Source organism: Sphaeramia orbicularis, chromosome 8 (assembly GCF_902148855.1).
Source record: "Sphaeramia orbicularis chromosome 8, fSphaOr1.1, whole genome shotgun sequence".
Lineage (NCBI taxonomy): Eukaryota > Metazoa > Chordata > Actinopteri > Kurtiformes > Apogonidae > Sphaeramia > Sphaeramia orbicularis.
In genome coordinates, this window is record NC_043964.1 from 43,787,873 (window position 1) to 43,803,792 (window position 15,920).

The window sequence follows — 15,920 nt, forward strand, 5'->3', positions numbered from 1 at the left end:
TCAAAGTACAGATTACATAAGTCAAACTATATGATTTACCTCATACATTGGTTGGCAGGTGACTTGTCTGTTGTGTCCTAAACGTGTCCGATTCCCTTCAGGTTGTGATTTGTGAATGTACTGACAGATACAGATTAACTTTCTTTCATATGCCCTTAGGCCAGCTCAAGAAAAGAAAGAAATAATTAACTCAATCAAATAATCAGTGAATTATTAACACAATATTTGGTGTATTTTTTAGTTTAGCCTCCACTCTATCCATTCCATTGACAGTGATGTTGAGTTGTTGTACAGACTGACGGCAGTGAGGATGACAGATCTTCTGTACCATTCACTCCAGTAGCACAGTGAAGTGATCATTCGTTGCAATGATTTCTCTGGAATTCTAGTCCATCTTTTCTGTTTACAAGATGATGAGCTGTTCAGTAGTCTGGTCCTCCTCTATTTGATGTCCATACACTCTATGGGAGACTGATATAGTCTGCAGGTAGAACAGTCCACCAGCACTCTGTGCCTATGAAGCCACTCTGTTGGAACTGGTACAGAATAAGGCCTGGTATCGTCCTGCTGAAATAACCAGGGAAAAGACTTGATATTAACACAGTAAGTGCAGAAGTCCTGGTCCAACATTAGGTTTGCTGGTTTAATATGTAGGTAGTATAAATGTATTAATACTACAAACCAAAATTAATTTGCCCTGTGAAAGTCTAGTCTTTGAGCTTTTGTCAGTAAGAGGTTCAAGTGAATTAACAAATACCAGATCTGGACATTCTTTCCATTCCATGGTTATCATAGAAATTACTCATTTGTATCCAGCCTAAACAAGTTGAAGCTAAAATAAATCTCAGTTAGAGGCAAAATAGTGCCTGTACATGTCCTGATACGGTAACAAATCCAGTTTAATGCAAGGAATGTCTTTGTTTCATCCTCACATATTGTATCTTTATCACTTGTTTTCTCAGTTAAATGGATTTTAAAACCCAAGTTAGACTTGAATATAAGGAACTGGTTAACTTGATGATAGAGACTGCATAATTTGTACAAATAACAGCTAAATTATATAATCGCAAAGAATCATATTTAATGGTCTGGAGGGACTTTTGGTCTTTATCAAAGGTGAAAATGTGCAATAAGAGTTAAACTATGTTTCCTGCATTATTTTAATTGTTTTACATGTGGACATCAACTCATGTCTCTGATTAAACTTAAAGTATTATTACTTATTTATGTATTCACTTATTTATTTCTTCTTTTTTTTCCATCCATAATCAGGCTGTGCTGATGAAAACTACAACCGTTATGATAATACTGTCTTACGTAGTCTGTGTTGTTAATTTTGTTGATTGTTTTTTCTAATAAAAATCAAATCAACAATCGAAGAAACCCAGTTAAAATTTTAATTAAAAGAAAAGATTTGACTAAATAAAAATTTAAGAAGGAAGGAAGTGACAGGTTATAGCGGTTTATTTTCAGCAACATGTTGTTGCCTTCCAGGACGTGAGCCAGTGAGCTACTACTATAAGGAATCTGATTGGACAAAAACAAGCCACCGGTCAAACGTCCTCGCATGTGATTGGCCAGCCCCGCTACGCCCTTCTGACGCTACGTACGCAGTCACGTCTGAACCCTAGTTGTACAATTCAGCCTCCCTGCCACGCGTTGACACTCTAAACTCGGCTTCTTTCGTCATGTCCCTCCGAAAAGCGGCTGTGAGTTTGGTGAAACCGGTCCGGGGTGTCCTGCGGCCCTTGTCCTCGGTGGTCTTGAACCGGTCCTACTCGGCTGCGGCCGCCGGAGCCAGAGCGGTTCTGGAGAACGAGCTGGACTCGATTCGAGCCGCAGGGACGTGGAAGGGGGAGAGGATCATCACGTCAAAGCAGGGACCTCACATCAACGTAGACGGCAGCGGAGGTGGTAAGTGGTACTATTTTAGAGGATCAGCCCCGTAAATCCATGAACATAGCTGGCTGTTGTCCTTAAACGCACCATGCTCAGTTATGTTGTTGGCAGGTGGAGATCTGCCAAGATGTAATCTGACTGGTGGACTAGACCCACACTGTTTACTCAAGTGGACTCTGTGCACAAGCAGGGTTTGAAAAAGTATTATGTAGTACTAATATCACATTGTGTAAACCCACTACCCGCTAATGCATGAAACTTACTTAACAGTACATAAGTATGACACTGGTCTACAAGTAAAATGTCTTCAGAATAAATATAATGAAACTTTACCAAGTATGAGTTTCTAATAAAGAGAAATTAAGTCAAAAATGCGGGTTGGCTGTAGTTTCCCACATACAATCTTCAGCCAAAATGTTCAATTCTGAGAATGAATGAAAGAATGTGTTTAACTCACAATTTAAAAAAAATAAAAATAAAAATGCACATTACAATACATTCACTTTTCAGGTTCTTTCTAGTGGAAGATTTATAAAGCTATTGTATATATATACATAAATGAATATGTATGTTTAATAACACTTTTTTGCATATATTGAAAACATCAACTAACCAGCACTTTTGTCATTGTTTTCCACTTCATCTTATTACAGTGCGTTAGATCATAGACCGGTGATAAATTTACTTCAAACCTGAGGGACTGTTATGTGAATTTTGGAGTTTTCTCTCTTTTCTTTTTGGGTAATTTTGCCGGTGTACAAGCAAAAGTTACACTCATATGGTTAAGTGCATTAAAAAAAATGTACTACTGAAACCCATGTAAATCAATATAATATTTTTTCATAGCTACCTTATAAAAAGCATATTTTTTGTGTTCAGTGGTGCAAGTATAAGTATTTGACAGTCAAAAAATGCATATAAAATCAATGTAGCTGCTAATCTTTGACATACCCCAGAATGTAATTATTCAACACAAAAAATCTACTTGGATGTAATATTGAAAATAATTGATTGCTTCATGACAAAAACCTTGGATTTAAAGGGTTAAAATATATATTTAAAAAATATAGTATTTGATATCAATAATTAGGTCAGATGTAGGTGAAAACAATAGCTCAGTGAAAGCACATAATATTAATTTATCAAATTTTTAGAGTTTGCTTTTAAAAAGCCAAGCCATTTTACCCCTACTAATTTTAGTTCATTTTTACATGTTGCATTGACCATACACCGTATTCTGACAATCTGAAGTTGAACTTTATGAGGCATGGGTTACTGTTCAATGTATCTGCTGTACTGCATTTTATCGTCTTCATTCAGCTTTGTAATGTGCAAATAAATAAGTTGTTATTGTTGCATGATAAAATCAAAAACATAATAAATTGAAAAGTATTAACATCCTCATTGCTTAGATAACTATTCAGTCACACAGCCTACACATTAAGACTGAACAAAAAAACATATTACATAAGTTGTGGCCAATGTGAGGGCAATATAATGTAGATGTTTGTGAAATAAGATGACCATTGACCGTAGGCTACACAAGGCCTCCCCCTCCTCACAAAAGCCAATTAAACCACTGAGTGTGACTAATATTAGAACCAGCTGTAAGGGTTAAATATGTAAGCCAAAGTGATTAGTGTTCAATAAAATGGTCCTGGTCAATATTTTACGATCATATATATATATATATATATATATATATATATATATATATATATATATATATATATATACATACATACATATATATATATATATATATATATATATATATATATATATATATATATATATATATACATACATACATACATACATACATATATATATATATATATATATATATATATATATATATATATATATATATATATATATATATCTGTTTTGATTCATTTTACCGTAACATTAATGTGTATGCTGCATTTTATTGCTGCAAGTATTTAAAGTTATGTTAGCGATGGTTGAAGAACTGTAATAAAAAAGAAAAAAAGGGAAGTGGAACTTTGTGTAACTTTGGAATTGTTTTTGGTGTTTTTGTTTCTTTACTTGACACTGTTCGTCAGACAGGAAATGAAGGAGGAGAGGTGATGACTTATAGTGATGGTCCCTATCAGTGATTTATTAATACGTGCTTTATTCATTTTACTGGTGTACATGTTTAAGGTTGAGCTCAGTAGAAGTAGCAATGCATCAAGTTCAGAAATAAAGGCCTGTTTTTGTCTCTGACAATGCATTGTCCTTTGACTCCATGAGGGTTTTAAACACATAGAGTAGGTTAAGAAAGATCATCCTTCAATTCATTACATTTGGTCAATTCGACATATTTAGAGTTTGTTTTCACTGAACAGGAAAGGGATAGAAAAACTGTAATCGGAAAAGTAGCAAACTGTCAGATAAATGTAATAGAGGACTAAAGCTGCAGAAAATGGAAATACTCAAGTAAAAATTAAAGTACTTTAAATTTGTAATTATGTACAGTACTTGAGTAAAAGTACTTTGTTGGACAACAGGCAAACAGTAACATACTGGAAATCAAAGAGGAAAACTATTAATTTCTAATGTAAATGTTCATCTGATGACATTGTCCCCCATGTGTGTTTGCTGCTTTGTCAGTATTTACGTTTCAGGATGAACCTTTGCCACAGAGTGAACCTTCTGATTTATGAATGACCTTGTTGGCTTTAGACTGTGACCTCCACTGTGTCAACTTGAATACATCTGGATAGCACAACCACAGTGTTTTTTTCCACTCTTTGTTTTGACAAAGAGTCTCTTTTGTCACTTACCATTTTGCCAGACAGACAATGGACATCCCTTTCCTTTTCATACAGTGCTGCTGTGATTCTTCTACTGATCTGAATATTGTTATGCTCGGCTTAGGGGATACCGAGGCGCAGACATGAAGTGAGACTCCTCTCCTTCCATGTCCTTTAACAAGGGAGCAAATTAAAAAGAATGAATTATTTTTTTATACAGAAGTAAAGAAAAAGTGATTTCAGGAAAGGAATCAAAGTAAAGAAAATAACAAACAAAATAATACTTTAAATCCACTATACTTATTTACCAAACGAAAAAGAAAAACCAAAATACACCACTCTTACCTAAACTCCTAATTCAATAAACAGGAGAAAAACTTGAATAAAGAAAATATTCCTGCCTTTCAGCTCTATTAACAAGGTATAGGTCTCCAAACAAAACTACATGCGGCTGGTTAATCGAGGGGGATGCGAAGAGAGGAGTCCACAGGAACTAGTCTGAGTCGACCTTATATCTTCCTGCTCACCGCTGAGGAACTAATCACCAGACAGCAGTCCAGCATCACACCTGCAATCCATTCCTATACAATACATCCCCTACAAAGAGAGAGGGAGAAAAACGCACCCATACCTACAACAGCTATGTCAGTCTCACCAGATACAACCACCGCTAACAGAATGATACACTTAACAATATTTATAAAGATATGGAGATAAAAATTGTCCATATTTTGGAAAATGGATGCATAATGGTTTACTTTTACATTGGGTTTGTGGTTCTTCATAACACTTCTCTCTCTTTCAGCCATATTGAACTTCTGTGCCAACAACTATCTGGGGCTCTCCAGTCATCCAGAGGTGGTGCAGGCGGGGATCGATGCTCTTAAACAATATGGTGCTGGTCTGAGCTCAGTCAGATTTATCTGTGGCACACAGGTATGGCTCATAACACACACCACTGTACCAGCATATTAAAGATCCACGGTGTAGCATGTAGGAGGATCTAATTATAGGAATATAATATGATATAATACTCGTAGTTAAAGTTGGTTTTCAGTTGTGTATAATCACATGAAAATGACAATTGTTTCATTTTTGTTACCTTTGAATGAGTTGTTTCAATCTATAGACAGAGACTGGACTGCTCTCTTTCTGTTGAAGCTCAGAAGGAGCTTCATCTGTTTTGGGGTGACTGGGTGATAGAACATGAGCTGTTGTGAAGGCGCTGTGTCCGGCATCATCTGCGTCGTTGTTGTCTTTGTTAGCAATTTTTGAAGCATCTTCTCAGACGATACTACTAGTTGGATTCATTTCAAATGTTATATGTAGCTTCCTTGGGACAGTGTCTACAAAGTCTGTTCAGTTTTGAGATATTTTGAATTTTTGACCAATTTTTTTTACACATTAAAAATTTGCCTTTACTTATAATGGGCCATATTTTGATGGTTTATAATGTGGAAATTGATATAGATATCAATATAGTTACTAATTGAACACTGATAGGAAGTCATATATAGATTTTCTTTTGGGTTCATGACCTTTGACCTTGAGTGACCTTGAAGGGTCAAACTAGGTGGACCATATTTTCATGTCTTATAACATGGAAATGGTTAGAGATATCATTATAGTTACTACTGAGCACTGATAGGAAGTCATATATGGACTCTCATTTAATTAGTTGAGTTATCCTCCAGTCAAAGTGCCACCCACTTTTATTGGGAGAGTGATCTACTGCATCAAGACCACAGGACTCTAACATAGCGGCAAAACCTGACAACCTTCGCAAATTCAACTTAGTATTGATTCTTGATAGAAAATGCCGGTGAGATACAGGGCCATTGGTCCAATTTTTTTCCATGTTATAGCAGGTGGCCTCTGGTGTTCAGATGCACTACTGTCATCCACTATGTCTGAGTGTGGGTCAGAGTTCATGTCCTTTTAAAGACACTGGTTAACACAAAGATATCATTTGGTGAGCGAGTGTAGAAAAACATTAGAAGACTCTCTCCATATAATAAAAAAAAAAAATTTCCTCAGAGAAGCTTGTGGTTGCCTTTAGTATCTAAAGAGCCATTTTAGGACAGAAATAGAAAAAAAAAAAACTTTTTTAGCCAAAAAATATCATCATTATGTTTTTCCTCAAAGTGGTGACTGTTTAAGAAGCTCTTCAGGATTAGATTGTACGGAATATGAATAAATCAGTTTCGGTGCATTTACAGAACTATAAAGAAACAAGAAAAGCACTTGGAGAGCACAGACCTCTGCCAAGCCCCCCCCCCCCCCTCTCAACATTTCCTGAAAATTTCATGAAAATCCATCCATAACTTTTTGAGTTATCCTGCTAACAAACAAACAAGCAAACAAACACACAAAGCAAAGTGATCACAATACCTCTTGGCAGAGGTAATTACAGAACTGCACTAAAGAAAACTGACATTTGTCATTATTATGCTGTACAGCAAAAATGTACTGGTATGTGAAGGCTTTCTTTGCAATGGAGAATATAGATTAATACCTTCAGTATCATAAAGTAAAAAGTAGTCTACTTTTGCAACTACTACTTCTATTTTTTTATTAATTTGGAGTGTAGTTTGCATTTTTACAACTGCATAACATCAGAATGACTTCATGGTTGCAACAATAATTGCAAAATGTATATAAAAATCCATATGTTTTTTGACAAAGCCACATGGAGCCACTTGAAAAGGACCCAAGAGCCAAATATGGCCCCAGAGCTATAGGCTGCCCACCCCTGGTCTAAGAGAACCAGAAATATACTGTACACATATGTTCCTAGAGGAGACAGAAGGAGATAGTTTAGGTGAAATATCCATCTACTGTCGGTGGTTTGGAGACTTTATGTGTCTGAGGACAGAGAACGGAGACGCCACTCTTTAATAACAAGTAGAAGTGGTTAAATATGTGTAGCAGGCTGCAATGAGGCACTCCTATGTTTTTTGGTGCCATATTACGATAGGGTTGAGTCAGCATTCACCTGGTTATAGTCTGCAACATCACCACTAGATGCACCTAAACATTAGATACAGAACCTGTAAATAGTAGCATATAGGTGGAACAGTGAGCCTGTTTACATGACCATAAAAATCCGATAACTGGGAGTTATCAGATAATTGTAATAATCAGTTGTGATGTGTTTACATGCATTTAAGAAATGCGATAATCCTGGTTTAGATGTTTCAGTCAATTATTGGATTTCTTTCTGAGTACATATGTTTGGAGTGATGATAGACTCAAACTTCCTCTTATTGTCTCCCGGCTAGGTTTGACTGTGTCACTACCATTTTTGCACATGTGCAGATGTAAAAGAACGAAATAAATCAGATTAACAGGTATACATGTGCAAAGACATTAAAGTATTGGGGAGAAATCCTGGTGTGTTAATTTGATTTCTCATAAACAGGCAACTACTGTTATCTGATGAAGTAGATCAGATAATGAAGTTTACATGATTACTAGAGGAATGTGACAACTCCAGAAATTAGATGATGATCAGAGTATTTGTGTGCATGTAAACAGGCTCATTGACACAAACTCTAATTGTTGGGGAGTTTTTTTCTTAGAAGAAGGTCAGATGATGCAGTGCAGTCTGTAGGGTGTGAGACAAAGAGGTTAGAGGTTTTAGACATTTTGGGTAAAGTAAGTGTGCATGAGAAGGTATGAGAAATGAAACAGTTTTGGTGTCTGTGAGATATGAGGTAGCTCAAACCTATTATATGTTAAGGTCTGTCGAAGATAGGATTAAATAGGACATTCAGGGCAAAAGATCATTCTGTGAGGAAAGAGAAACAAATGACAGGTTTGCTGATCTGTTACAACAGTTAAACTGCAGTAGGTTTTAGACATTTACTCTGTTCATTACACTTTATAGGACCTACATAAACATCTGGAGCAGAAGCTTGCAGAATTCCATGAGAGGGAAGACTGCATCCTGTATGCCAGCTGTTTTGATGCCAATGCTGGTCTGTTTGAGGTGAGATCTGCTTTACAATCTGGTGTCTACATTTAAGGGGCACAGGCCTTGGACAAAACTTACAGAGGGACAGAGTTCTCTTATGGGCAATAAATGGTACTCCTCCAACAGGTTCTAATGGGCCCAGACGATGCAGTGCTGTCTGATGAACTAAACCACGCCTCCATCATCGACGGGATCCGCCTGTGTCGGGCCAAGAGGCTGCGCTACAAACACATGGACCTCAATGACCTGGAAACGAAGCTCAAAGAGGCTCAGGTTCGTGGGTTGATGAGTGCAGCTTTTCACACTATGACTGAGTGAAGTGGAGGGATAATCGCCCACTCCACTTAGAAACACTAATCAGATTCAGGCAACTTGATTATCAGTTTCATGAGCAGCTAGTTCGTTTCCACTTTCACAGCATCTCAATATGACTTTTAGAGGTGTTAAACATACAAAACTGGCCCACCAAAGGGTCCAATCCAGCCCATGGGATGAATTTGTGAAATGCAAAAATTACACTTCAGGGGCCACATAAAGCCTTATTTTGGTCTCAAGTGGGTTGGATTAGTAAAATATTATCATAATAACCTATAAATAATGACAACTCCAAATTTTTCCTTGCTTTAGTATAAAAAAGTAAAATTACATGAAATTGTGAACATTTACAAACTATCCTTTCACAAAAAATGTGAATAACCTGAACAAATATGAAAAACCTGAAATGACTTAAGAGAAGTAAGTGCAATTTTAACAATATTCTGCCTGTTACTAAATGTTTTGTGCATTTATTGATCCACTGCAATAAATGCACATGTGTAAATGATAAATTGAGGCATAATATCTACACAGTATGTAGATGTAAACATTTTCATACTAATTTCATTGTAGTTTTACTTTTGTCACTGTAATTACTTGATTATTGGTCCAGCCCACTTGAGATCATATTAGGCTGAATGTGGCCCCTGAACTAAAATGAGTTTGACACCCCTGACTTATATGAATCCCTAAAGTTTCTCACTTCTCTGATCATCCCTTTTTTCTCGTCCTCAGTCATCTCGTATGCGTCTCATCGTGACAGACGGTGTGTTCTCCATGGATGGAGATGTGGCTCCATTACCTGGAATTTGTGACCTGGCTGAACAGTACGGAGCCATGGTGTTCATAGATGAATGTCATGCCACTGGGTTTCTGGGACCCCGGGGCAGGTGGGTATTTGTGGCCTCAACCATAGTTCAAAAGATGCATTAATTCTGCGTTGTGTGCATTAAAGCAGCAGGATATTTGTGGTGTAGATGAACAGGAGCTTCAATCTAATTAAAGGGTATTAAATGCATGACTGTGTGTGATTTCCAGAGGAACAGATGAACTTCTGGGGGTGATGGACAGAGTTCACATCGTAAACTCCACCCTGGGAAAAGCACTGGGAGGAGCCGCCGGTGAGTTAAGACAATGCTACATTGATCTGAGAGGAAGTGCAGTGTTGCTGTTGTGGACATGTAGTAAAAACATCACAATGAGCAGGGCATCTTTCAGGGAATGAATTGCTTTAACTGTTTGGAGACAGGTCAGATGATGGTACAGAGATGAGTTGAACTGAAATACACCTACACAAAAGATTGGAACATGTGTCATGGATTCATCCACTAAGATTAATAATTCAATAACAATCCTGTACAAGTAAAACTCTGACACAGATAAATATCAATGAAAGTAACAGTATCTCAATATCTCAATTCACATACATAGTACAGCAGAATCAATCATGGGTCATATTAATCACATGAATAATGCAAGTCTGTCGTAATGAGGAGTGTGTATTGTAAAACATTTACTTATAAAATGATCATACCATGACTTCAATACCAGTTCCTAATGCATACCGTACGGTACCAATCCTTAGCTCTGTCTTTAAGTGCACTTATCTTCTAAAGGCTTAATCTCATTTCATAGAATAAAAATATTAATCCATTTACCACAGTGTTGTTTGATTCAGTTCATTGTTTCAACACTGTTTTACGCAGTTTTAGAACATAACCAGGGCTAGTACTACCTGGTGAGGTCGTCTTTGATCTTAATCCCATGCGAATCTGTCATATCTGTAATTTGTCAAGTAAAAATTCCACCTCAAATTACTTCTCCTCTTTGAGCAAACACAAATATCTGTGATAATTAGTCCTGTGTAAATTGACATCTCTGGGATTTGCAATATTTTTTGTCTCTGTTGCACATTTATTCTATCTGATTTCTGGTCGGGGATGATGGATGTCTGGTGATGGCCAATGTACGTTTTAAAATGCATGTTTATTTTTCATTTACTTAGAATCTCCATTAGGTACTATCACAATAACAGCTGTTCTGTCGGTCCACAAATCCAACCTTATGTTGACATATACCATGGATATTCACTGGAAAAGCAAACTTTTCAAATCCTTCAGCAGAGTGCGATCTCAGATAATGACATGGATGACATGTTGACAGCTACAGTAAGGAGCATTTCTGTCTTTCAACAGTTATCTGTTGAGAGTGGAGTGGAGAATTTTGACATCAGAACCAGGGGGTAATGGCAGTAAAATCAAGTAAAAAGCAGACGTTTTTTATGACAGGGGTCTTAATTACCAAATTAATGGAGATCCACAGTTGTATTAGTCCAATGCAAATAGGGCCCTAGAAAATAAACTCTTTTCACTGTACTTGTCTGATGTTTAAACTCTGGTCATAAACCTAATGTCATTCTGCACTTCAACGTCATTTTGCACCATCATCATACTGAGCAGTACAGTTTTTTATACAGGTCTATTTTTACACTGTTTTTATACTTATAATTTATTATGTATAGTGTTTTTATTTTGTGTTCTGTGTTTGTGTTTTATGTGTTCTTTTATTTTATGTTTTATGTTGTGACTCATTGAATTGAATTGAATTGAATTGAATTGAACTGAGGGATTCCCATTATTGTGTTCACAGATACTGAGTGCAAAAACACTTTACAGTTGTGTGTGTTACCTGTTTTTTCGGTCAGGTGGGTACACAGTGGGCCCAAAGCCACTCATCGACCTGCTGAGGCAGCGCTCACGGCCCTATCTATTCTCCAACTCCCTCCCCCCTCCTGTGGTGGGCTGTGCCACCAAAGCTGTGGAGCTGCTACTCGCCTCCAGCGAAATCGCACAGAGCATGACGGCCAAAACCATGAGGTGGGTTTATCTGAAGACAGAAAGGGGTTTATCAGCCTCTGTGGGTCCGTGAGCGACGCCCACTCTGAGCTTATCTCTGTAGATGGAAACTATGTCGGGGTTTTTAGTTCAACTCAAGTTAGTGTTCACATGTATGGATGATGAAGTGTGTGTTGACAATCAATAAGTGTGCATTGACAGCAAGGATAGGTTATGAATGTGTAGGAGGAATAGCTGTTTATTTCTTAACCTTCTTCACTAATGCCTACGCTCAGCCTTTAGGTCACATTACTCAACTGTACATGAGGAAAGTATACATAGCAATGTTCTACTTATTATTTTTCTTATATCACAGACTCAGTGATTCATGAAAAAAACACTGGCAAAAGTAGTTTGCTTTACTTTATTTGATGTTTCCATTTGCCTTTATGACAGGGGTATTCAAATCTGGTCCTCTAGGCCCGTATCCTGCGTGGTGTAGATCAGGGGTGTCAAACTCTGGTCCTGTAGGGCTGGTATCCAACATGTTTTAGATATTTCCCTCTTCCATCACACCTGGAAGCCATTACATCATCATCAGGCTTCTGCAGAGCTTGATGATGAGCTGATCATTAATTGAACCAGGTGTGCTGGAAGAGGGAAACATCTAAAACATGCAGGATACCGGCCCTTGAGGACCGGGTTTGAATACCCCTGCTTTATGATCTAAGGTTAAAAAAGTTGAAAAAAATATGAATTAATAGATTACAGGTCCACTGGGAAATATTGAACAATGTTTTTTACTATTATGACAATTTTAGATCATTTACACATCAGAGCACTTTTATTAACAATGCACATTTAATCCACGATGAATGTAATAGTGAGTTGCAGCTCTAGTGGCATCACACAGAGTACTGAGTACAGTTACATACACACTAATAGTCCTCAAGTTATTATGGATATGACAGGTATCATGAAAACAGCATGTTGCTTTAGAATATTCTGAATGTGGTGCATTTTTCATCCAAGACATGTGGGATGTGTAGATATTATTCCAGATTTAGGAGGATTGTTTGAACAGGTTTACAGCACATTCAGAGTATGGGTTTCATTTGTAGGTTTTATCACCTGCTGTGAACCACGACCCCTGGTTTACAGTACGTTAGAACAGAGGACAGTTAACCTCTAATAAAGGTAGATGTTCCAAAGAATGCCCACATTTCAGGTTGGAAAGAGAAATGCAGGGTCTGAACAAGTTTTTGGATTTCAGAAAATATTGTATGTTCACCCATAGTGCTTTCAGCCAGACACGGTTCTGGTTCTGGTTCTGACTCCAGAACCTTGGTGCTTTAGGGTGACCCAGTCTGTATTCACACCAGTTTAAGCAGAACCAAAGTGGGATGTCCTCTGTGTTATTCAGGCCGAAGTAAACACATTTCTTGATCTACTTCCTCCACAGTGGCTGTGGCTCAGGGGGTAGAGCAGGCCGTCCGATAACCGAAGGGTTGTTGGTTTGAATCCCGCTCTGTTCTGGTCATGTGCTGTTGTGTCCTTAGGCAAGACACTTCACCCATCACCAGTGTGTGAATGTGAGAGTAAATGACGGATCAATAATGTAAAGCACTTTAAAAGTTGAAAAGCACTTGAAAAGCACTATAGAAATCTAATTACCTCCGCCAAGGAACAGCAGATGTTATGTTTTCATCAGGGTTTGTTTGTTTGACTGTTAGCAAGATAACTCAAAAAGTTATGGAATGATTGTGATGAAATTTTCAGGTAATATTGATACTGGCACAAGGAACAAATGATTACATTTTGGTGGTGATTCGGAGGGGGGGGGGGCTGATCTGCCTTGGTGGAAATCTGGGCTCTCTGAGTGCTTTTCTAGTTATTATTACTTCTGCTTGTCTTCTCAACTTAGAATATGACACACCCACTGATGATGTCACAGTACGCAAGGAAGAACCAACTTTATTTGGTTCTAGCTGAGAACCAACTTTTCAGGTTCTGAACCAAATTTTTACCAGTATGAATCAAAATTAGGTACTGGAACTGGAACCAGCACAGAGAAAACTTTATCAGCCATCATTGAAAAGCCCTATTTTTAAAGCAAATATGTAAACAGGAATTATATTGAATATTCATTTTCATTGTGTCAACTTATTAGTCTTATTGGTCTTGTGTTTTTTACACTTAGGGCAAATATGGAATATTTTGTGCATGTAAACGTTATCAGTCACTGTCCTCTATGTCTATGTTCTGTTTCTACATCATAGAAGACCTTGACTTTGTACCTTTATCAGTTTTCACAAATACTATCCATCTTCCTGCTTCTTTTCAGGTTTAGAAACAGTATGACTCAGGCTGGCTTCACCATCGCAGGCACCGCCCACCCCATCTGTCCTGTGATGCTCGGCGATGCCCGCCTGGCTTCTCTGATGGCCGACGACATGCTGAAGCACGGTAGGTTAGCGATGGGTTTAAAAACCTGATCCTACAAACACTTGGACAGAGCCACTGAAGTGTTTCGTGTTCCCTTCCTCAGGTGTATATGTGATCGGGTTCTCCTACCCAGTCGTACCGAAGGGCAAAGCCAGAATCCGAGTTCAGATTTCAGCAGCACACACCGATGAAGACATCGACCGCTGTGTCAACGCTTTCATCCAGACGGGCAGAAAACATGGAGTCATTTCCTGAGTCGGACAAATGAGCAGGAATCAACAGGATTCAGCAAAATGAGAGTTACTGAAGAACCTTAAACTGCTTGCCCTTGCAGATCTGTGACTGTTACGCAGGACCTATGAATGATTTTTATGCAAATATTAGTTATGTTTGTGGGTCAGTGGAGGTTAATGTTATTTTCGAGCTGACTGAGGCACTTTTGCTAAGATGTGCAGCCGTTGGTATTTGAATAAAAAAGGCACTTAAGTCTATTTAGAGAACAAATGCTCATTAGAGACAAAATGTTTCTACAGAGACCTTGTATCAGCTGATAATAGACAAGATTGTTACTTAGACATTCACCTGTTGTATAGAAGGTGATCAAGAGAATTGGAGGAATAATTACAACAAACTTGGTAACATTACATTTAAACTAATGTTATTAAACCCTGTTTATTTGGAGTGAGCCTGATTATAGTCATGTATATTAAAATTGATCAAGTTTACAGATAACTTTTCTCAGAAGGAGAGCTGCTTTGTATTAGTAATTTTACACTAAATGATCCACATAGCTGCACCCTCTGCTATTTTATGAGAAAATAAAGTGTAAAGCCTATTCTACTGACTTGTTGACTATTATTTTGCTGTCAGTATTCCCATTGTAAAGGCCTGTTACACTAATCCTGTCACTAAGATTCTGTTTATTTCTTTTCATGACTAGCACATGAATAGCACTAATCACATGGAGAGTGTTCTTTTTGATTCTGATCTGGGTCGCTTCCATGTCTGGTCCTAAATCAGATATACAGTAGGTCTGATCTTATGCCAAGGAGTTGGATCAGGATTCATGCACCTGTGTAGTTCTAAATTAAGAATAACTGTAAACATTAAAGTAGTTGCTTTGTCATGAGTACTAATATAGTTTATATGTGTAAACCCAAATTTCAATCCCAATATGTGTGTTTATAATGTTAATTGTTAAGTATTAAACAAAAAGGATTTGGAAGTAGGAGATGTGATTATGTCCATCAATCCTAACTGGCTATATTGCTTCCCTCATATCATCCCTAACATCCAAGGAATGTGTAGGCGATGAAATGGGGAAAAAATATAAATTGAAAGGGATACAAAATTAGGGTTTAGACATTGGTATTCTGGTTAATCCTTAGCGTTTGGAGTTCTGCATCTAGTTTATTCTGGTTATTAATTAAATAGTCTACAAAAATGCTTGAATCTGTGTAATTCTAAATGGAGAAAATTGTAAATCTTAAGGTAGTTGCTTTGTCATGAGTACTAATATAGTTTATATGTGTAAACTTAAACCTCAACCCCATGAAAGAATGAAGTGTTAAACATTAAACAAACAGGAATTGGAAGAGGGAGATGTGACTACATCAATCGACCCCAACCAGCTCCTTTAAGACTGTCCCGTCTCTCATCAAGAGAATGTGCAGATGGTGCATTAGGGTT

At 37.4% G+C, this 15,920-nt stretch overlaps 1 protein-coding gene across 1 annotated transcript; it reads left to right on the forward strand.

Annotated features, from left to right (window-relative positions):
* Nucleotides 1-1,602: 1,602 nt before the first annotated feature.
* Nucleotides 1,603-15,075, forward strand: gcat (glycine C-acetyltransferase). Its single transcript, XM_030140258.1, has 9 exons — nt 1,603-1,914; nt 5,467-5,597; nt 8,551-8,652; nt 8,764-8,910; nt 9,688-9,842; nt 9,991-10,073; nt 11,657-11,828; nt 14,131-14,252; nt 14,335-15,075. The coding sequence occupies exons 1-9, from the start codon at nt 1,689-1,691 to the stop codon at nt 14,484-14,486; spliced, it is 1,290 nt and encodes a 429-aa protein (XP_029996118.1). The 5' UTR covers nt 1,603-1,688; the 3' UTR covers nt 14,487-15,075.
* The last annotated feature ends 845 nt before the right edge of the window (nt 15,076-15,920 follow it).